Below are 22,112 nucleotides of genomic sequence, written 5' to 3'. Positions count from 1 at the left end.
CTTATTTTGAGATTATTAATAAATGATCGCTGTGGTAGATTAGCTACCGCTGCTATTAGCTAAGCTAACACAGCGGTGGTTGATTAGCTAATTTAAACACCTGCTCTACTGATGCTCTGTAAGACTTGGTGTGAGGGTCAGCTTTATTTTTAATTTTTGTAACTGAACCAAAACACACAGGATTCCACATCACATCTACATGCTAAGGTTCTCATAGTCAAGCTAGCATAACTGACCTACTTCCCTCTCATTCGCTAATTTTTGTAATTAAAACTTTTTCCTGGCCTTGTTATCTAGTTCTTGTAGTTAGGCCTGTCACAATAAATTTTGCTCAACGATTAATTGTCTCAAAAATTATTGCGATAAACGATAATATTGTTTGAAGACCTTTTTACACTGATTTAATGGAAATTATGTAATAATGCATGTGATTTCCTGCTAAAGATAGATACACTTTATTTTCAAAAGAATATTTAACACTGGAACTGATAAACAAAACAACCAGAAACAAAAATAAAATGGATTCTCAGTCTCCATTAACAAAAGACTCACTTGAAAAAAAAAACTAAACATAAAGCCAAAGTGTAAATAAATACTGCATTCAACCAAAAGAGTGCAGATTATGAAGTCTGTATATTATGTTGCCCTTCAGTAATAATTAGATTTAAATAGAGAAAATGGGCACATCGACTACCTGATGCAATAATTCACACTACATGATTTTTTGCTCCTATTTTTCCCCTTACAACAATCTTAGATCGTTGGTCTTTCTAAGATTGTGTGGTGTGTTACGGTAGATCATCGTTGCCGCTCCGATCTAAATCAGGTTTTTTCCCGACTGGGATCTTAGCAGCCTGTTGAATGTGACAGGCAGCCAATCAGAAAGCCTGGATTCCCCTCCCTGCTTTCTGAGGGGAAATTACGGAGGGGAATCCCAAACAGCTGATACGGCGCAACCCGAAGTCCAGCGGACATTGGAGATGATATGTGGAAACAACATTAATGTTTATTCAACATGCAAAGAATATAGAAATGACAAGAGGAGGAGTTGGAGCTAAATTGCTACCGCAGTTGATAAACCCGGTAACTTTTCAGCTGTTCTTCGTTAACGTGACGTAAACAGGTTCTAATGATTTTCATTCAGTCAGGACTTTACGCTGACACTAGCCACATGCATTGCAGGTAGATTGCAGTAAAGCATTGATTAATGCCTGGTTTTAAAATTAGTTCACTGAACTTGTAGCCATTATTTTGTGCCCATTGTTGGACACCACACGGCAGGAACGAACCCGATGGAACCGTTATACCAAGGATTTCTGTCGGCTAATGTGTGGCCTGTCAGGTTTTGAAAACGGGCCGACAATCGGCCTACAGCTTTCAGACCGTGTCTCTGCGCTGGGCTTTACACTAAGGAAATGAGGAAGGAGGGTCATTGGAGAGCACCGGAGTTGAGCCTTTTTTCATTGAGTGTCATCAACAGAAAGAGAAAAAGGACAGAAGAGACGATAATGCCGATAATTAAAATGACATCGATAGTTTTAATTTATCGTACGATTAATTGATTTACCGTTTATCGCGACAGGCCTAGTGGTAGTGTTGACAATTAGTAGCAAAGAACTGCATCAATTTTCCTTTTATATATCACATAGATTTAAGATTTAGCTCGTTATATTAACAGTAAAACCAATGCTAGTCATCGTAGGCGAGCAGCTTTTGCCCTCCAGCAGGAAGCTGGCAGCAGGATGTAGCACGTGTGTCTTCACGCTGCAACGGGATCATCTACCCAAGACTGATATCCACATATAAAAGCTTTACATGGTACAGAATAAGCAACAAAGCAACATGTTGACAGGAGGTGATCAGTGCTGCAGGACTAACTGAAGATAATTCAACATTATTTCTTATTTAATGCTTTTAAAACACTGCAAAATATCTACATATTTATTAACTAATTTGTGTTTATTGCATTTACAGTGAATTCATTTTGTCAAGTTTCAACAACAAACTTCAGGTTTTTCTGGACCAAGAATACTTGGTAAGATTTTGTGTTTTTTTTAGTGTAGTCACTGGATTCAATGAAAAAACACAAAATCTGAGTATTTTTGTCTCATTTCTAGTCCACATATCTTAGTGCGCTTGAAATGAGACAAAATTAACTAAAAGTAACTTTTCTGGAAGCTGTAGGAGTTTGTTTTGAGTGAATATGGTTTTGTGTTTTTGCAGTGTAACATCCTCTGGGTTTGAGTTTCTGATTATTCTGCAGCAGATGTTCTTTTTGACATTGAGCACTTCTGGGGACACAAACCGGACAGAACCATGGCATGGAAGACAGAAACACGCAGACGGGTGATAGATGTGTGAAACGGAGAATATTGAATTAATTTGCTGGTTTTTGCAGAACGCCTCACCTTGGGAAGTCGTGTGAGGGGCGGCGGGACGGGGAACCCCAGACCGCCCAGCTGGACCCGCGGCTGGCCCGGCGAGGTGCCGGACAGGAACCCGGCTCGGTGCTGGTGGTGCTGCGCTAAACTGTTAGCCAGACACGAGTTAGCCGCCACGGACCCAGGGGAGTCGTATTGTTCGCTCGATGACGGCCATTTTCCCTTCAGGATGGCGTGGCAGATGCTGTCCAGCCGGTTGATAATAACTCTGTCCTGCAGGGGGCGATCACAAACAGAGCTGTAGCTATAAATCCCCTAGGACTACCGTTTGTTTTGTTCCATAATGAACTTGGTGTTTTCACGTCTGGCAGGTCTTCTTAGCTGCTGAAGTAAATTTCCACCAAAATTTCTGAAATTAATCTCAAAATTGATTCTTGCAGATTTTCAACTTTTGAAACTCAGACATTTTAATTTTTTTCATAGAATATTTCTGAGATTAATCTCAAAATTTCAAGGGATTTTTAGAAAATTTCCAATTAAACTTTGAAACACATATTTCCAGGTTTTTTCTAGAAAATTTTTGAGATTCATCTCAAATTTTCTGAGATTTTCAGCAGAAATGTAGTTCTTTTTTCTGTCTGCAGTGGCCCTAATGAGCCGTTGTAAGGAGGAGTAAAATAACAGACAAAAATAAATAACATCTGAAATCTTAAGTCTTGAAAGATCCTTCCTGTAAAGGAAGGATCTTTCATAAACTCTAACAGTTTTTGTCTGCACAAAAACTGTTAGAGTTTATTTCCTAACTCGATGAAAATCCATATGAGAAAGGATAAGGAACCTAATCGATAAGTGGAATCGATACTGGAATCGGTATCACATCCCTACGTCTTGATAGAAGGGAAAACAGGGTTTAAAAGAAAATGGCCGCCCAGCTTGCATCCCTATCAGGCTGAGGAAGGGCTGAGCGAACCTTTGGCCACTCAGAGAAGGAGAAGAGCGCTTTCTCCTGCAGCAGCTGAGCGATGGTCGGCTCCCGGCTCTCATGCAGGCCTTCGGGAATCTCATACATGGAAGCCGGAGCTGCAAACCTCGGACTGCCGGGATATCCTTCCACCACAGGAACTGAGGAGACAGCAGAAAAACGAGTCACGGCGAGCAACGTGAGCTGACGATGAAACAGATAAAACGGATGAAACTGTTTTGTTGATTTCATGGTTTCACTTATTGATTTTATTTATTCAGTCATTAAATAATTTATTTATAGTTTAAAAAAACTGCAACAATTTAAACAATTTGACTGAAAAGGTAAAGGTAGAAGATAAAGGATTAAATTTATGTCTGTCTTACACACCAGATTAAACTAACTTAATCATAAATCATTACAGTATATAATTTTGTTTTTTTTATAAAAATTCTGACTTTTTCTCAGAATTTCAGTTTTAATCTCAGGCTTATGATTTTAATCTGAGAATAAAAGTCAGATTTAAAAAAAAAAAATCCTAATATTCAAATTCAACCCAGTAATGCTGAATGAATCTGAAGGTTCAATCTGATTAATTCAATCAGATTGATTTAATCTGATTGAAAGGTGAAAGGTGAAATGGAAGGGGTTGCGTTCGTACCCGGGGAGCTCGGCCTCTCCTCCTTCACCTGGCCTTTCAGCAGACTCTCCGCCACTGCTTCTCCCTGCTCCAGCTTCGGCGTCAGGACCGTGCTGTCCGCCTCCAGCGTCTCCCGCTTCATCTCCATCTTGACCTCAGACGAGGTTGTGAACTCCAGAACCTCCGGCTTCACCTCGGCTTTGATCCCAGAGCTGTTCGGGAATGCTGTGAACTCCAGAGCATCAGGTTTGCTTTCGGGCTTGACGACGGACGTCTCTGGAAATCCGGCCAACCTCAGAGCTTCTGGTTTGATCTCCGCCTTGAACCTCACGCCGTCCGGATAGACGGCGAACGGCAGGTCGGCCGGCTTCACTTCCGGTTTGATATTGCCGCCGTCCGAGAAAGCGACAAACTGCAGGACTTCGGGTTTGACGTCGAAGCTCTCGGACTTCATGGAGAGGCTGAGGTCTTCGGGTTTGACGTCGAGCAACGGTGAACGCAAAGGAAACTCCAGTTGCTCGGCTTTGGTGTCCTCGGACTTCATGGGGAAGGAGAGGAAACGGGAATGCTTGATGTCGGAGCTGTCTGGGCAGACGTCCTCTGCTGCCTCGGTTTTCGGAATCACGAAACGCAGTGGCTTCTTCTCTTCATCGATGGAGAATTTAAGATCCGATGACTTCGCATCGACGTCGTTTAAAGTCAAATTAGCCTTGATTTCATTTTGATCCAGGAGATTTTCTCGATCCAGAGAGAAAGACGAAGTTTCGCTCCGGTTCTGGTCGGGATCTATTGAGACGGTACGCTCTCTGGGTTCTGCTAACTCTGACCCGGCCATCGCCATCAGACCAGGTTTATCCTCCATCGGTTCCTCCGCAGTGTCGCCCAGAGAGACGCAGTCCAGCCGACCCTCGGAGATCTCGTTAACCTGATCCGCGCCAAAACCGCCACCAGAACTTTCACAGCTCTCCTTCATTTCCAAAAACTCTCCGGTTTCGTTCCGGATAAACGCCTCGGCGTCAAGAGAACTGTCCATCGAGCGTTCCTCTTCGGTCTGATACAGGATCAGGCCGTCCACGTCTTCTGGCGGCACCTCGATGGACGCCGGACACGCCAAGCTGCTGTCCTGCTCCAGCTTCCCCAGGTACGGCTGCACCTCCCGGGACAAATCCTCGTTATCGTCCTGGAGGTCCGGAGAAAGTCGCTGCAGGATCTCCTCCGTCTTATCCGGCTCCCGTTCTCCGTCCTCCATCTGGGGAACGTCCAGGACGCCGACGCCACGGTCCGCACCTTTCAGCAGAAACAACAAAAACACTAATAAATCAATTAGTTAAATTAAAACAAGCTCAATAACTTCCATTTGTATAATTTATCTTTTCTCTCGTTTTCTACCAAAATCTGAATGATAAAAGTTTGCAGTTTGGTCTTTTATTCTGAACTAGCCCTTTTTTTGAGGGTTTTGTTTACAGAGACTTCCTGACTCATTTTATTTGTTTCTCTTGTTTTGTTCATTTATTTTGGATATTAAGAATATCTTCCTGTTCCAGTGTGAATTTAAAGTTTATTCATCTTTGAGAATGTGTTCTTGCATTTTTATGCCATTACCATTACATTAGTCAAAAATGTCTCAAAGCAACAATATCATAACTTCCAGGAAAATATATTGTCCAATAACATTTGTTATCGTGTCAGGTCCCAATAACTGTTTCACTAGTTTTCCTAAGACGGTCGCTACTGTCCACACTTTCATTAATTTCTGAAATGTGGAATTAAAAGGAGATTTCTTTGAAGTCTAAACTGTCTTAATAAAATTTGACGTACCTTCCTTTTCTGCTTCCTCTTCATCTTTGTCTTCGAATTCAAACCCAGCGCCTCCTTCCTGGTCGTCTCCTTCCTCCGTTGGGTGGATCAAGCTCTCGGAGACGTTGGAGTGGCCAAGTCCATCCTGCGGCTCGTGGGTGGTGATGTCGGGTAAAGAGAGGGGCGGAGGCGGGACGTAGGGGAGCGGCGGACTGGCCGACAGGTCCGTTTGATCCGGACTGGCCTCTTCGTTCACGCCGATGTCCTGAAGGATTGAACACAGAGGAGTCTGGATTACTGCAGGTTTATTCTGATCATCTTCATCTTTTCTGAGCAATAATTGGCACCGATTTTAGCACCAAGTGTGCTAAAATCACCAACCTACACTTTGTTAATGACACAGCGACGAGTCGGTTAAAATGGTGAGAACCACTGGCGTATATGACTGGATAGGACGGCGTCTGTCGGCCGCTACAGACACTTATTGTTTACATCCAGAAATTTAGCGCATGCGCACAACGCTGGCAGGCGAAAAGACGATTCTTTTACATGCCGCGCTGATAGCCGCGCTAGAACAGTTTACTAAATGAAACCTGGAGATGTAGGTATCATCAGTTTAGTAAAGTGTGCCATAAAAAGGGAAAAAATTGTTAAAGAACAACCACTTTTTCTCATTCTTTGTGTCAGCTACGCTACACGCAGACTTGTTGCCATAGCAACTGACAACAGTGGCACCTCCTGTCTCCGGATTCAACACCAAAAAACATTCACACCAAGAACAGAACATTCAGTCCGTTACCGTTTTTATGTTTTCAGGCATCATGTTTATTTTGCGATTATTAAAAAGTGATCAATGTGGTAAATTAGCTACGGCTGCTAGTAGCTAAGCAAACACTGCAGCGGTAGATTAGCTAATTTAAACACACCAAATTAAACATCTGCATGTTAAGGTTCTCATAGTTCCACCTTAAAGAGCATGTAGCTTGACGACAGCGGCTCCACTGAATCCCCCGTCGAAGGGTGAGATGGAGTGGATGAAGGTGGGAGGCCTAAACACTCCTCCAGAGTCCTTCCTTCCTCTCCTCCTCTGTCTCCCCCCTGAGCCTCCTCATCCTCCTCCTCCAGAAAGCCCGTCTCCAGGGCGGCGGGGCCGAGGATGGGGTCAGACTCGTTGAACATGTGCTCAGCTGGACTGGTGTGATCCGCGCTGTCCCAGGGAGCCTGCAGGAAACCAGACAGATTCAGAAAATACCAAGAAAGGAGATTTAAGAAATGCAGTGAAAGGAGCTAACAAAACACTAAAAAGATGAAAATGTGCTTTGGAAAAGGACATACCTTAAGAACTAGTTAACATCTCAAAATTACATGTTTTATTAAGTAAATCCTCCTTTTTTAGCCATAATTACTGAAAAGTTTGAACTTATTGTCAGAAAACTGGGAATCCAAAAACCGAACCAGCTTCAAGTGGTGACTTTTTTCTGCTGATCTAAGTTTTATATCTAATGCTGTTCAACCTGAAACAGAAGCATTCTGAGGAAAAGAATCTATTTTGCTATATTTTAAATTTGATTTAATCTTTCAAAAACAACAGATAAAGTGTAACATGAGGTGGCCTGGAGTGGCTCCGCAGGAGGATCGGGACATTCCCACTGGGCCCGGTCTCCCTCTCTCTCTTCTTCTTCTTATTTCTCTAAAGTAAGGTCGGTGTAAAGTACTCTGAACTGCCTTGTGCTACACAAATAGACTTGATTGTTGTAACATTTTAAGATTTTAATTACATGTTACCTGTTCTCTGACCGGTCTGAGACGCTGCGTACCTGTAGCTGATCCAGCTCCACCGACGGCGCCAGCAGCCCCGTTTCCTCCGACGAGCCCTGCTCACCAACCAGGACGTCGCTCCTCAGGTTGGCGTCCAGGTCAGCTCCGCCCACTCCGTACGAGTTGAGCATGCTCTGACCCCCGGTGGCGGAGTTGAAGGGGAACCCGTTGAGCGCGTCCTTGCAGACCTTCCCTCCGTGCAGCGCCCCCAGCTCCAGCGTCTCATCCAACGGAGCGCAGTCCAGGAAGTCCACCCGCGACCCCGGTACCAAGCCCAGGCTGGGAGAGCCGGAGTCCCCGGCGTCCAGCGGCGGAGGCTGAAGGTGGGGGTGAGAGGAGGAGGATGAGGAAGAGGAGGGCGAGGGCGTGGGCGGCGGCTGCTGGTGGTGCTGGTGGTGGTTGGAGGCCTGGTGCGGATACTCCGGAGGCTGAGGGGAGTGATGGCCGAGCCCCGACTCGTACAGGCAGCAGTGAGGCAGCTGGGACGAAGTCGCCGCCATCCCAGGGTGGTGAGGGTGATGATGGCTGTGGGGATGAAGATGAGCGGGGTGCCGCCTGACGTAGTTCCTGTGAGCCTCCAGGAAGCTGAGCTGCGGGTCGTTGAGGATGTAGAAGTCGGTGCGGCTGAGGCCGTGGCGGGCCGCGCCGACCAGCAGGTCCCGGTCGTGCTTCCCGCTCTCCCACCAGACGGGGAGGTAGAGGGACGGCCGGCACAGCTGGAGGCGGGCCGACAGGAGCGGGTGGCGCAGAACCTGCAGGTCAACACTAAGCTTTACAGAACTGCTTCAACTACGGAGGCCCAGAAGGGACAAACATCTCTGGACATAAACAGAGAACCGCTTCAACTACGGAGGCCCAGAAAAGCAAACAGTTTCTGCAGAGACCCGACCTGCTCTCGGATCTTCCTCAGCAACTCGATGCGATACAGCGTCCTGGCGGCGCGCTCTTCGGTCAGCGGCTCCACAAGAACGCCCGGATCTTCCAACCCTGAGGAAACAAAGTGGAGATTATCAATATTAAACGTCTTGTTTAGCAAAAGTTCTGCATTTATTCCTGAAAATAAGATTCATTGGAAATCTGCATTTCAAAGCGTGACTACGCCCTGCTCCCAGAGAAATTCAGAAAAGTTGGCAGAGCAAAAAGACTGCACTTCCCAGCAGCCATTTTGAGCCTCGGTACCTTCTTCCTTCTTCGGCGGAAGTTTGCAGGCCGTCCTGCACATGTTGACGAACGAGTTGAAGTATCGCTCCAGGCTCTCATCTGTCTTCCTCTCCAGCCGGGCCAGCGCTCTGAACTGGGACCAGTCGAACACCTTCCTCTCCGGATCGTAGACGACGCCGAAGGACGAAACGGTGCGGTAAAAGTCCGCCTGCTCCCGGCGGGTCCACCTGGAACGGAACCAGGGGGATGAATCCCTGATGGCGGGGAAAACCTGACAAAACCACAATCTGCAGCGGCGTCACCTCCTCTGCCACTCCAGGAACAACGGATCCGTCTCCGTGGAAACCACCGAGCACCTCCTCAGCTCCTCGCCCAGCTGCCAGGCCAGCGGCCCGCCACCGTGGTGACCGTGAGCCGACCCCGCGCCCCCCATCGCCATGCCGACCAGGCCGTCGTGCAGCAGGAAGTCGTGCCGCAGCAGAGGCTCCCTGCGCAGCGTGAAGCGCTGGTAGGCCGTGATCAGGCGGCGGAACCGGGCCGTCAGGGCCGGGCCGGCGGGCCACAGCGGCCGCGCCTGGACGACGTGAAGAGATGCCACGCCCGACCCGGTGCCCGTCGTCGTCGTGGTAACCAGGGGTCCATCTTGGTTGCACGGGTTGGCTGGCGTCTGAGAATCTGTGAAGGGAAAATGGTTTGAAGAAGAATTCAGATGTTGCACTGAATTTTAGTAGAGCTTCAAAGTGCAAAAGTAGAAAATATTACCAAGTTTTTCTGGTCTAGTTTCTAGAGCAAACATCTTAATTCACTCGAAATAAGACAAAACTAAATTACAAGCAACTTTTCAACAAAATAAAGGAGTTTGTTTTAAGGTCTTTTATTTAGGGTAATTTTATTTATTTCTGGATGGTAAGTCAACCACAAAACTCTTGTATTTTCCAGCAGCCGTTGTACAGCAAATACAGCAATAAAACCAGCTGACTAAACGTGGTTTAGTCAGCTGGTTTAATAACCAGCTAAAATAAACCACTAAACGTGGTTTAGTCAGCTGGTTTAATAACCAGCTAAAATAAACCACTAAACATGGTTTATATTAGCTGGAACAGCAGGAACGGTTTCCAGAGGTCTGGATTTTCCAGACACAAAGGGTTTTAACTTATTGTGTTTCTGTGTGACTGTTTTTCTGAAGCGCTTGAACTATTTTAAGAAGCAGTCAGGACTCAACTGGAAGGATAAAAATGAGCAAATTCTGCAGTTGACTCCAGTGACGATTTTAATGTTTTGTTCCATAACCTTTTGGATATAGAATAGAATAGAATAGAATAGAATAGAATAGAATAGAATAGAATAGAATAGAATAGAATTACTTTATTCATCCCAGCAGGGAAATTATTTCGGACAGAAAATGACGTTGAATCCACATTTTTGCGAAGTTTTAGGCTTTTAAATGCTGAGGTCTTAAACTTTTGAACATCTGATGAACAGCACATTTCAGCTTAGTGATTGTTTGCAATAAATTTGTCTCACTGCCATTTCTTCTTTTCGGCTCTTTGAAGCTTTACTTAAGATTCTTCTTAAGCTCCAACAGGTCAAAATATGAATTGCTGCCATTTTTCAACTGGTCTTAAAGGTTTTAGTCAGGAGTGGAGATAGGCCTGTCACAAATGTTGCTGAACAATAAATTGTCCCAGAAACTATTGCGGTAAGCAATTATTAACGGTAATGGCCTAATAATTCAAGAACAGATTCTCAAAGATCAATAAACTTTAAATTCTAATGAACATTTAACTAATGAACTGGAAGACATTTTAAATATCCTAAATAAATAAACAAAACAAGAAATAAAATGAATTATGAAGTTTCTCTAAACAAAATTGTTCTTCAGAAAAGGGGATAGTTGAGACCAAAACACCAGACTGAAGATGTTTATCATCCAGACTTTGGTAGAAAAAGAGAAACGATACATCATGCAAATGGAAATTATTGAGGTGTTTTCATTTATGATGCGGTAAATTGATTTATTGCTAATTGTGAGAGGCCTAAGTGAAAATATCCTCTGGTTTACTGGCTAACAGGAAGCGTTTTTCACCTGGAACGTCTTTCTGCTGCTGCTGGTCCGCCGCCTCGGCCTGAGCCGTGCTGTCGGGTATCTCTGATGTGACGATGCTGGAACAGGTTTCCTGCCAGGCAAAAAAGCAGTTTTAAATCAGCTCTTTAGGTCGCAGAGATGCTGTTTGGATTCCAGTTTCTGGTGTTTTCCTGTATTTTAACAGGTTGTGTGTGTTTTCTTAAAACTGCAGCGCCCCAAGCTCTCTCAGCATCCATAAATAAGCAATAAAAAATTGTGAATTAGATTTTCCTAAACAGAACAATCCATTTTAATGAGTTCCATCTGTAAATCTGTTACTTTTACAGCACCCACAAGGCAGATTTCTACCAAATGTGCAACAAAAAAAGCAAAAACCCTGAGCTCTACCTGTCTGTTGTCGTCTTGATCCTCCTCTCCGTTCGCTTTGCTTTCCGGCTTCTCCTTCGCCTCCCCCTGTTTACAGCTGCTGACAGGGTAAAAAAAAAAAAGACATTGAAGGGGGAAATAAGTTAACAAATGATGACGGCGCTAAAGAGCAACAAAGATCTATCATCAGAGCGGCTGTTCAGAGGACGTTCGTCATCAAAACGCTGCTGTGATCTCAGGAGAGAGAGAAAAACGCTGCAACAAATGTCTTCAGCAAGAAACTAAACCTGAAACTGAGAGAATCTATGAGGAAAGTAAAAAGATTCAAATCAGAGTCATTAAGAACCAGGAGTTTATTTCAGACGGAAACAAATCTGACCTTGACTTGAAGGATTTGAACGCCACGTTTTGCTCAAGTAAAGATAAAAAGTATCTGGTAAAAAGGCGACTTAAGGGGCGTGCTGTGGTGGCGTAGCGGGTTAGCACGCCCCACGTTTGGAGGCCTTAGTCCTCGACGCGGACGTTGCGGGTTCGACTCCCGGTCCCAACGACCTTTGCCGCATGTCTTCCCCTCACCCTCCTTCCTGTCTGCCTACTGTCAAAAAAAATACGAGCCGCTAGCGCCGCAAAAACTCTTCGGAGAAAAAAAAAAAAAGGAGACTTAAGTACTGAGTAACTGACTAGAACAATCATTAATATTTAAAAATTGCCGTCAGATGATCATCAGATGAACCAAAATATAAAGTTAAATGGAAATGTTGGTATTTTAAAGGCCAAAATGACAATAATTCATATATATAACGCATGTAACAAAGTCAGGCAAAAGAAACTTTTTCCAAATCAGTTTCTTTTCTTATAAATCTTTAACAAAACAAGGAACTGAATGTTTTTTATTCAGTGTTTTTATTCAGTGGCTCACAGTGGGAAAAGAATCCAGAACATTGACAAAAGTGACACTTCAAGTAAAAGTACAGCGTGGAACTAGTTCTTTTTCATATTATTTACTCTAACAAGTTCCTATAACTTGCTGAAAAGTTACTTTCGAGCTAGTTTGGTCTTATTTCAAATGTACAGAGATATTCACACTAGGAACTAGATCAAAATTACTTGATAAGATTTTTTTTGCGTTTTTGCAGTGTAAGGATAATAAAAAAAGAAGAGAGGTAAAATCTGGCAGGTGATCTGCTTTGTGGAGTAAAATTCATTAAGCAAAGCATCAAAAGTTCCACTTGTAATTTATAAACAGGGAAAAATGGATATAAAAGTTAATTTCTGTCCAGAAGGGAATCATCTAGTAGCAGTTCTTTACCTCCTACTGCTGCAAGTCAACAAAACTTAATTTAGTTTACCTTTCTCCAATGCTTTATTCAACTTTTTCCTGTCTACATGAGAAGTCTGATGTCTGTAAATGCAAATTAAACTTCTGTTTTTTTGTGTGTGAATTAATCCTAACTTTCACCTGTCCGTCAGTTCGGCAGCCGCCTCCGATCCTCCCTGCTCTGCAGACAGAGCTGTGACGTCCGGCATCCCAACTCTTTCCAGGAAGCAGAGGTCGGGATCGGCCCGCATGGCGTTGTAACGCTCGTATCCTGTTAGCGGACAGGAACAGAAAAACAGAGTTAAAACACACAGCAGGAAGCAAAATGCTGCTCACGTTTCATTAAATTAAAGCAAAAAAGACCAAAAAACTACAAAATGAGCAAATCGAGCATTTTTAAGGGAAGTTTTCAAACATTTCCAGCATCACACAAAAAAATACAGCTTCAGTTCATTACTACATAATATTTATTACAGTTATTAATCATTTATCCGTGACATTATTCTAAATGTTACAGAATGGACAAAGTAAATTAAACTGGTCAGAAAACAAAAAAATAATTTCTTTAAAATATCTCCAAATTTCAATACTGCTCCTTAAAATATAAGACGATCAATAAATCACTGAGCTTTTAGGAATAGTCAGCATTACATTACATAGAAAAAATCAAAATAAATCATGCTGAGGTAAAATAACCACAAAGAAAGTTACAAAACAAAAGAGTCTCTAAAAATGTTCTTGCCAAGTTTTCTGTCATTTAGCTTATAGAAATAACTGCTGATTCTAACCGACTTAAAACAAGAAAAGTTTAGTCTGATACAAGGGGAGTTTATTATGCAAAACTCATATTTGCACTTTTTTTTTTACTTCCATTTGAGTCTCAACTGCTTCTAAAAATAGAAAAAGCGCTCCTGAAAAATCCAGGCGTTTTTTTGGCAATGGGTTAATGTCCGTTTGGTATCTGGAGACTGAGCCGTTTCAAAAACCTCCCAATTGTTACGTCACATTCTATGGGCATTGTGCTGTTACCTAGCAACCCCAGCCAGGCCAGCCCCGTTACCTAGCAACCCCCGCCAGGCCAGGCCCGTTACCTAGCAACCCCAGCCCCGCTTAATTCTAACCGACCTAAAACAAGAGAAGTTTAGTCTGATTTGACTTCATACCGTGAGGAAAAAATGTTTACAGTTTTTTATTAGGGGTATGAAACATCTGGTTTCAACTCTAAATAATGTTTTCCAATTTTAGGCTTTAAATCAAACGTTAGATTGCACTTTATTACAGGTTGAACATCAAACTCTTTCAAGGATTTGAAGCAGCCTCTGTGACGTAGAAGTTGAGTGAATTTCAAACCTCAGCAGTAATCTCAGTGTTACTGTGATGAAATGACAGCAACTTTCCGAGTCTCACCGTGTTTGTGGACTCCTATGAGGAGAGACTTGTCAGCGTCTGCGTCCCACCAAGTCACTGGAATCTCAATGTAGTCGATGTCAGGTAGCGACACCTCCAGCTTACTGTCGATGCACAAATAATCAAGCTGTTACCGTCTGGATCTGGACCATTTATTGACTAACAGAGTCCTTTTGTCTTGATTTCATTCTACATCCGCCATGTTTGCTACGTACCTGGCAGGTACCCCCTCCTGAGATTGATTGGCAGCCTCACCCAGAACCTCCACCTTCAGGTAGTAAAGCATCCTCACCCTCAGCAGCACCCTGTGGCATCAAAGTAAAAGTGGCAAAGGTTGGAAATGAAAACTGAAGCTAAAGCTAATTTATCATGTGAAGTGCACTGAGAGGAGGACACCAGCTGCTCAAAATGAGTTTTATTTAGCTGGACTGAGAAAAGGTTGCAGCTCTTCCATCTTATGTTCTACGTGGTTTCTTTAAAACTATCTAAGATAGAGAAAAACCTTCTAGCGTTACTCAATCTGAGCTCCTATACTGACTTGTTGCAGTGCTGTTTGAGGTGTTTCTTGTAGCTCTCGTCCTGCAGCACCACCTCAGGGTTACAGTGGACCAGCCAGTCAATGTTTTTAACGTCGGGAACGTTCAGCTGATTCTTCAGCTTCTTCCCCTTCCTGCCCCGAGGAACCGGAGCAGACAGACCTGCGCACCCAAACGAGACGCATTAACCTGAACTGGTAAAAATAAAGCAGAGCGCGTTGCATGTGGGCGGAGGAAATCTAACCCGAATGGTTGAGCAGCGCCTGGTCCTGTCCGTCTTTAGAAGGAGAGATCAGATCCCAGATGAAGCTCTTGATCTTGTCGTCACCTTTGTAGTGTTTCAGGCAGTAAACCAGCAGAGCCCTAAAGGATAAAACAGTCAAATTATGTCTGAATGCTTTCACTTAAAACAAGGAAAGTTCAAGCATTATCAAGGTAAGTTTTCAGACGTTTCTAGACTGTGGAGATAAAAACAATGCAAATGAACCAAAAAGAAACATATTTGTTATTACTTATTAACGCAATTATTTTTTGTGACAGTTTTCTACATTCAACAACAGGGACAAGTTAAACTAAAATATAAACAAAACAAAAAACATCCCTCAGTTTCAACAACTATGTTTAAAGTACAGAATATAAAATGATCATTAAGCTACTAGTAATAATAAATATTCATTACAAATTGTGTTAAGGGAAATTGCTTTCCTGCTCAAATTAAATATATCACAATATATCAAGAAAGTTGCAAAACATTTCCAAAAAACTGAGATTTTCTTTCATTTAGCAAATAAAAATAACTACTGTTGATTCTAACTGACCTAAAACAAGAAAAGTTTAGTCAGATTAAATCAGACCTTAAATGCAAAACTCACATTTTACGTGGTTTTTTTTTTCTTTCTTCCATTTGGGTTTCAACTGCTTGTAAAACCAGTCCAAGTCACATTCTATGGGCTTGTGCGTTACCTAGCAACGCCAGCCAAGCTTAGCCCGTTACCTAGCAATGCCAACCAAGCTTAGCCCGTTACCTAGCAATGCCAGCCAAGCTTAGCCCGTTACCTAGCAACCCCAGCCAAGCTTAGCCCGTTACCTAGCAACGCCAGCCAAGCTTAGCCCGTTACCTAGCAACCCCAGCCAAGCTTAGCCCGTTACCTAGCAACGCCAGCCAAACGTAGTCCGTTACCTAGCAACCCGAGTTGAACTCCAGAAAGTTTGGGCGGCTGGTTTTACTGCTACAAATCACACACTAAAACACAACATTCAAAAAGGTTGTAAAAAAGCGCCGCCATCCTACAACGACTTCCTGCCGTCGCCTTCAGGAGTAACATCTGGTCGATGTTCTGGCAAATCTTCTGTCATTTATCAAATATTAATAATTTTGGTAATTCTAACTGACCAAAATCAAGAGACGTTTACTCTGATTTAACTCACAGTGAGAAAAAATTATCTGTCTTTTTCTTAGATGTATGAAAATATTTGGTTTCAACTGTAAATAATGTTTTCTAAATTTAGGCTTTTAATCAAAAATTCGATTACACATTAGTACAAAATTGTTCTGTTTGAATATCAAACACTTCCAAGGACTTTATTAAGAACCCAAGCTCTTCCCAAACCTTGAAACTCATTGAAATTCAAGCACTTTGAAGGATCCCAAGAGTTTTTCTTACCGACAGATCACCTCCATGTCTCGCTCCGCCAGGTGCCATTTAAAGCGACCGTGGTTCAGGATGTCCTTCCACCGACCCCAACTGGAAACCAAGATTCAGATAAACAACAAACACGCCGCTGCAGATCTCACACGCTCTGAAGCGTCAGCAGGAAACATTGGGAGAATTTGGACGTCGTACCCGAAGATCAGGAGATTCTTCTCGACCCTGAAGCATTCGGCGCGGAGGTACCGCCGGGCGCGTTCGCCAAGGCGACGGGTCCGACACGGCCGCTCCTCCGAGTCGCTGTCCAGCTCGGAAAACTCCATCAACTCGTCGTCCTCGAAAGAGTTGTAGTGGCGGGTTTGTTTCCTGACGCGCGGCGTGTCAATCACCAGGGACTCCTGGACGGCCAGAGAGAACCGGAGGAATAAAAGAGGAGAAATCTGGGTTGGGAACAAGACTTGCATCTCAAAAGTCCAGACTTTGTCGCACTAAAACTTCCAGAGGATATGGTTGTTTTTTATTGATTCAATTTTAAAGCATAAATACAAAAGTTGTTCATCATAAATTCATGGCAGATCTCCCTACAGTGTCGGAAAAACAGAGACTATTAAGTAAAATTCATATTTTTTATATTTTGGTTCTTACATTTACGTTTCAACTGTTTCTAAAAAACAGCTGAACATTTAAAGGAAAAAAGAAAAACTGATGTTTTCTTGGCAACAAGTTAACGTTTCTGATTTCTGGAAAATGAGTCAATTCAAAAACCTTCTTTTTCAAGAAAGCATAATAAATAAGATGAGATAGATAAGATAAATCTTTATTGTCATTGTCAGAAGGACAACGAAATTCAAAGGGTGCCATCAGTCGGTGCATATGCCCAAAAACAAAAAATAACTGTCTCACAATTCACACACAACGCAAGAATCAACAAACTGGCAAAAAAAAAAAAACACTAAATCAGAACAGCCACATTCTCACATCCATCATTCATGATGATTAATGGATGTTTTTGATTGCATTTAGTTTTGTTATTGCTATCGGGTAGAAACTGTCTCTGAGACGGTTGGTTCTGGTTCTGGTTGCTCTGTATCTTCTGCCTGAAGGCAGCAGTGTGAACAGAGAAGGTCCGGGGTGAGAAGTGTCCTTTGTGATGTGTTGTGCTTTTCTTAGACAGCGGTCGCTGTGCAGGTCCTCCAGTGAGGGGAGAGGGCAGCCAATGATTTTTTGGGCTGTATTCACAACCCTTTGGAGAGCTTTCCTTTGAGCCGTAGTGCTGCTGTTATACCAGACGCAGATACAGTAGGTCAGTATGCTCTCTATGGAGCACTTGTAGAAGGACACCAGCAGCTTCTCCTTGATGCTGTTCCTCCTGAGAACCCTCAGGAAGTTCAGTCTTTGCTGGGCCTTTTTTATCAGCTCCAAGGTGTTCATGTTCCATGTGAGGCCCTGCTCAATGTGGACCCCCAGGAAACGGAAATCAGCTACCCTCTCCACGCATTTTCCCCCAATGGTTAGTGGTGTAATGTCCGTTTTATTCCTCCTGTAATCTATTATGAGTTCTGTAGTCTTTGAGTTTTGAGGAGCAGATTGTTCTCCCTGCACCACACCAACAGCCGCTCCACCTCCCCCCTGAAGGCGGACTCGTCGCCTCCTGAGATGAGCCCCACCACTGTGGTGTCAGCAGCAAACTTGATGATGGTGTTGCTGTGGTGGGCAGAGGTGCAGTCGTATGTGTACAGACAATAGAGCAGGGGGCTCAGCACACAGCCCTGTGGAGAGCCAGTACTAAGGCTGAGGGCAGTGGATGTATGTTTTCCCACCCTAACTCTCTGCTGTCGGTTGGTCAGGAAGCTCAGGATCCACATGCAGGTGGAGTGAGGGAGGCCCAGGTCCCCCAGTTTGTCCACCAGTCTGTGAGGGAGGATGGTATTAAAAGCAGAGCTGTAGTCTACAAAGAGCATCTGCACATAGCTCCCCTGCTGCTCCAGATGTGACAGAGCAGCATGGAGGGCCATGATCACAGCGTCCTCTGTGGATCTGTTGGCTCTGTAGGCGAACTGGTGGTGGTCAAAGCCAGGAGGGAGAAGTGCTGTGATGTGACCCCGGACCAGTTTTTCAAAACACTTCATCACCACAGGGGTTAGTGCCACTGGCCGGTAGTCGTTGAGGCAGGAGATGTGAGGTTTCTTGGGTATGGGGACTATGGTGGAAGATTTCAGGCAGGATGGGACTGTAGACAGGGCTAGGGACTGGTTGAAGATCCTGGTGAAGACTCCAGCCAGCTGATCGGCGCAGTCTTTCAGGACACGTCCAGGGACACCAACAGGTCCAGCAGCCTTCCTTGGGTTGACAGCCCGCACTGTGCGCCTCACCTTGTGCTCCTCTACAACGAGGAGTGTGGTGTTGTGGGTCGCTTGGTGTAGTGTGGCTGCCTCTGTTGGCTTCACCTCAAAGCGGGCAAAGAAGAGGTTCAGCTCCTCTGTCAGCGTGGCGTCGCCTTCCGCAGCTGCGAGGTTGGTCCTGTAGTTGGTGAGATGCTGGATTCCCTGCCACACCTGCCTGCTGTTGTTGCTGTCAAGGTAGCCCTCTATCCTCCTCCTGTAGTCGGACTTAGCCATTCTGATGCCGCTCTTCAAGTTAGCTCGGGCTGTACTGTAGACGGTCCTGTCCCCAACCCTTAACACGGTATTCCTGGTCTTTAGCAGTCGCTGGACCTCCTGAGTCATCCAGGGCTTCTGGTTTGGGAATACCCGGATGCGTTTATCCACCGCTACAGTGTCAATACAGTTCTTGATATAGCACAGTACACTGTCTGTAAAAACCTCCAGGTCCTGATGTTCAAAAACATCCCAGTTTGTCCTGTCGAAACAGTCCTGCAGCTGCTGTGTCACATCCTGGGGCCAGGATTTGATGGTTTTGGTGATGGTTGGAGCAGTTTTCCTGAGGGGGGCATAACCAGGAATTAAATGCAGGGACAGGTGATCCGACTGACCCAGGTGAGGAAGTGGTCTAGCCCTGTAGCCTAGCTTGATGTTGGAGTAGACTTTGTCCAGAGTGTTAGCCTCTCTTGTAGCACACTTTACATGCTGGTGGAATTTGGGGAGCGCCGTCTTCAAGTCTGCATGGCTGAAGTTCCCCGCTATGATGTGCACAGCATCTGGATAGATGCTCTGCAGATGGCTAATGCTGCCATGCAAAAGTCCAATAGCTGTTTTAGCATTAGCATCCGGTGGGATGTAAACAGCGGTTACCATGACTACAGTGAACTCTCTGGGGAGGTATATTGGTCTGCATCTAACAGTCACATACTCCAGGTCTGGGGAGCAATGGCTGATGACAGTCGCTGTGTTAGTAACCAGGTGTTGTTCAGGTACACAGAGCCTCCTCCTCTGCTCTTACCGGAGTCCTTCGTTCTGTCGTGGCGCTGTACTGTGTAGCCTGCTAGCTCGATGGCAGAGTCCGCTACGTCTGGATGCAGCCAGGTTTCCGTGATCAGAAGAATACGGCTGTCCTTCACTGCGCTGTGAGATGCAGCCTGTAGTCTCAGTTCATCCATCTTGTTTGCAAGGGATCTGGCGTTGGAGAGAAACAGGCTGGTGGTTTGTGTGGTTGCCTCCGTAGCCTAGCTAGCAGGCCGGCCCTGCAGCCCCGCTGCTGCCTTCTCTCTCTACGCCGCCGCCGCTGCTTCCTCCCTGCTGGGATGGTAATCCACGGCGCGCCGGGGCTCCTCGCTATGTCCCCCGGAATATTGAACAAGCGTTGAAAATCAGCTGTAACATCTAGTTCGTAGCGGGCACCGATCGTCAGGAGATCGTCCCGACTGTATATTTTGTTTGTCCGACGTGACGGAACACAAATCAACACGTTCACAAGCAGCCAATCATAGCATAGCACCGACCGAGAGAGCAATGGGCCGCTGCAACTGCATGCGCCGCCATCTTGAAAATCACCTTTAAGGAGAGTTAGATGTAAAAATGTAGGAATGGCTGAACTAAAGGATGGAAGTACTGTTGGATGTATGAATGGTTAGATGTAAGAAAAGGACAAATTTACTGTTTGATGGACGGACATACGTATGTATTAATGGATGGATGGGTTGTTGGACGTACGGATGGATGGATCTCACTGAAACTCCTTAGTAGATTCAAATATTTCTCATATAGTCAGACAGACGGTGAATACAATCCTGAAAACTAAAACCTTTTTTCTCTTTCTTCTGTTCTCTAAACTTCTCCAAAGCTGGAAAACAGTTCAAATTTTCCAAACTGCAGAAATCCAGCCGGTCTTGGGCCTTGAATTCCCAATATTTCCATCCAGGTGAAGATGCAGGACGTTTTAAAATGCTGGTGACTTTAATCTCTCCTAAATTATACTTTAGCCCCACTGGGTTTTCTGAATTATGTGTTTTAAATAATTACATTTTTTTCAGTAAGTACCAAATCTATTTCAATAATGCTGGTAGCAAAACAAAGCTAACACTTGGCAGAGTCTATCAGAAGTTTTAAGTGTTGCAGCAGCTGATAGCATTTCAGAGAAAATGAGGATCAAACATAAAATTATTTGGATTTTTTTGACACTTGCCTGAATTTGTTTTGCATTACACAGGATATAAACATTTTAGAGATATCATACCTTCTCTGATCTGGAGTCGATTTCCACCTCAGCGATTTTTGCCCATTTCTGCCAGAAGTTTGGATCGTCTAAAGAAATGTCCGTTCTGTTGCCGGACGACACAAAGCTGGCCTGAAGAAGAAGAAACGAAAAAAAATCTTAAAACAGTTTTATAAGCAGAATTAATAATTTTAGCAGAAACATTTGAAGTGTCAGACCTTTGCAAACGTGGAGCCTTTCCCTTCAGACTGGATGGTGATGGTCTGCGTTCGCCTCTGCAGGATCTGATCGATGTCTTCCTCGCAGAACTTGGAGCCTTCGTCTTCTTCGTCCATCAGCGCGCCGTACGCTCCCTTCTTCAACAAATCCTCCACTTCCAGCTTAGAAAGCTGCTGCACCTGCAGCACCAAACAAAACACTGAAATTCAGCACCACACTTTGGAGACAAAAATAAATCAAATAAACTAAAACACGGTCTCAATTCAATATTATACGATGCCATTTATTACTAGTATAAATAATGTACTGAGACAGTATTTTATATTCAACAGCAAGGACAAGTTGAACTAAAATATAACTAAGTTTTACGCTTTGAAATGTCTTTCTTATATCCTACACACCTGAGAAAAAAACCCTCGTTTAATTTTAAAAATCCTCAATTTAAATATTGTTGTTTAATGTATGAAATACAAGTCAACCTTTATTTCAATTACTCAGATCAAAAAGTCACTGAGCCATTAAGAATAATAAATATTCATCACATAGAAACAATCCAAGCAAATCATGTTAAAATAACCTCGTTGCTCAAATGAAATGCTGGAATATGGAATGAAGAGGACGTTACGAAAAACATTCTAAAAAACTGGGCTTTTCCTTCACTCAGAAAATAAAAATAATTGTTGGTAATTATAAATAACCTAAAACAAGAAACATTTTGTCTGATTCAAAGGGAGCCTTTTATGTAAAACTAACTTTTTACATGGTTTTGTACATTTGGGTTTCACCTGCTTCTAGAAACAGCCCATTCTATGGCCATTGGGCCGTTACCCAGCAACGCCAGCCAAGCCAAGCCCCGTTACCTAGCAACCCAAGTGGAACTCCAGAACATTTGGTCAGCTAGTTTTACTGCTATAAATCACATACTAAAACACAACATACAAAAAAGTTGTAAAAAAGCGCCGTCAGCAGTAGCAGCTGGTCGATGATCACATGAACTGTGTGATGAGGAAAAAAGTGTTTTGTGAAACACACTAGTTTCAATATGACAACAAATTTATCCCAGTGCAAAACTATTGTATGGAGAAACAAGATTTTTTTTTTATATTGTGTTTCCATTAAACACATTTCTTATCATAATTCTAATTTAAGTGATTTTACGGTT

The 22,112-nt window shown here is 43.8% G+C and overlaps 1 protein-coding gene and 1 long non-coding RNA gene across 10 annotated transcripts in view; one reads left to right on the top strand and one right to left on the bottom strand.

Moving 5' to 3' along the window:
* Positions 1-22,112, bottom strand: part of chd6 (chromodomain helicase DNA binding protein 6) — a 68,233-nt gene that overhangs the window by 5,000 nt on the left and 41,121 nt on the right. For 7 of the 8 annotated variants that reach the window (XM_028003145.1, XM_028003150.1, XM_028003144.1 and 4 more), the window contains exons 21-40: positions 20,950-21,129; positions 20,753-20,863; positions 16,316-16,518; positions 16,136-16,216; positions 14,716-14,834; positions 14,474-14,633; positions 14,151-14,240; positions 13,936-14,039; positions 12,670-12,799; positions 11,232-11,310; positions 10,845-10,935; positions 9,061-9,433; positions 8,777-8,985; positions 8,487-8,584; positions 7,597-8,349; positions 6,746-7,000; positions 5,801-6,044; positions 4,004-5,269; positions 3,352-3,503; positions 2,409-2,654 (exon numbers count right to left, since the gene is read on the bottom strand). In XM_028003145.1, coding sequence (XP_027858946.1) covers positions 2,409-2,654; positions 3,352-3,503; positions 4,004-5,269; positions 5,801-6,044; positions 6,746-7,000; positions 7,597-8,349; positions 8,487-8,584; positions 8,777-8,985; positions 9,061-9,433; positions 10,845-10,935; positions 11,232-11,310; positions 12,670-12,799; positions 13,936-14,039; positions 14,151-14,240; positions 14,474-14,633; positions 14,716-14,834; positions 16,136-16,216; positions 16,316-16,518; positions 20,753-20,863; positions 20,950-21,129 — 4,944 coding nt within the window. The remainder of the gene's footprint in view (positions 1-2,408; positions 2,655-3,351; positions 3,504-4,003; positions 5,270-5,800; positions 6,045-6,745; positions 7,001-7,596; positions 8,350-8,486; positions 8,585-8,776; positions 8,986-9,060; positions 9,434-10,844; positions 10,936-11,231; positions 11,311-12,669; positions 12,800-13,935; positions 14,040-14,150; positions 14,241-14,473; positions 14,634-14,715; positions 14,835-16,135; positions 16,217-16,315; positions 16,519-20,752; positions 20,864-20,949; positions 21,130-22,112) is intronic. The other variant, XM_028003149.1, reaches the window with a different exon arrangement.
* Positions 13,657-21,148, top strand: LOC114135664 (uncharacterized). Of its 2 annotated transcripts, XR_003593634.1 has the most exons (5): positions 13,657-13,692; positions 13,810-14,019; positions 14,158-14,209; positions 14,507-14,668; positions 16,168-16,300. It is a non-coding gene; the product is annotated as an uncharacterized LOC114135664 (long non-coding RNA). The 2 variants fall into 2 exon arrangements; XR_003593633.1 differs by lacking the exons at positions 13,657-13,692; positions 16,168-16,300 and adding an exon at positions 21,013-21,148 and having other exon boundaries at positions 13,886-14,019.

Source organism: Xiphophorus couchianus, chromosome 20 (genome assembly GCF_001444195.1).
Source record: "Xiphophorus couchianus chromosome 20, X_couchianus-1.0, whole genome shotgun sequence".
NCBI lineage: Eukaryota > Metazoa > Chordata > Actinopteri > Cyprinodontiformes > Poeciliidae > Xiphophorus > Xiphophorus couchianus.
Note: the sequence above shows the minus strand (reverse complement) of the source record. Positions and strands in the feature narration are given on the sequence as shown.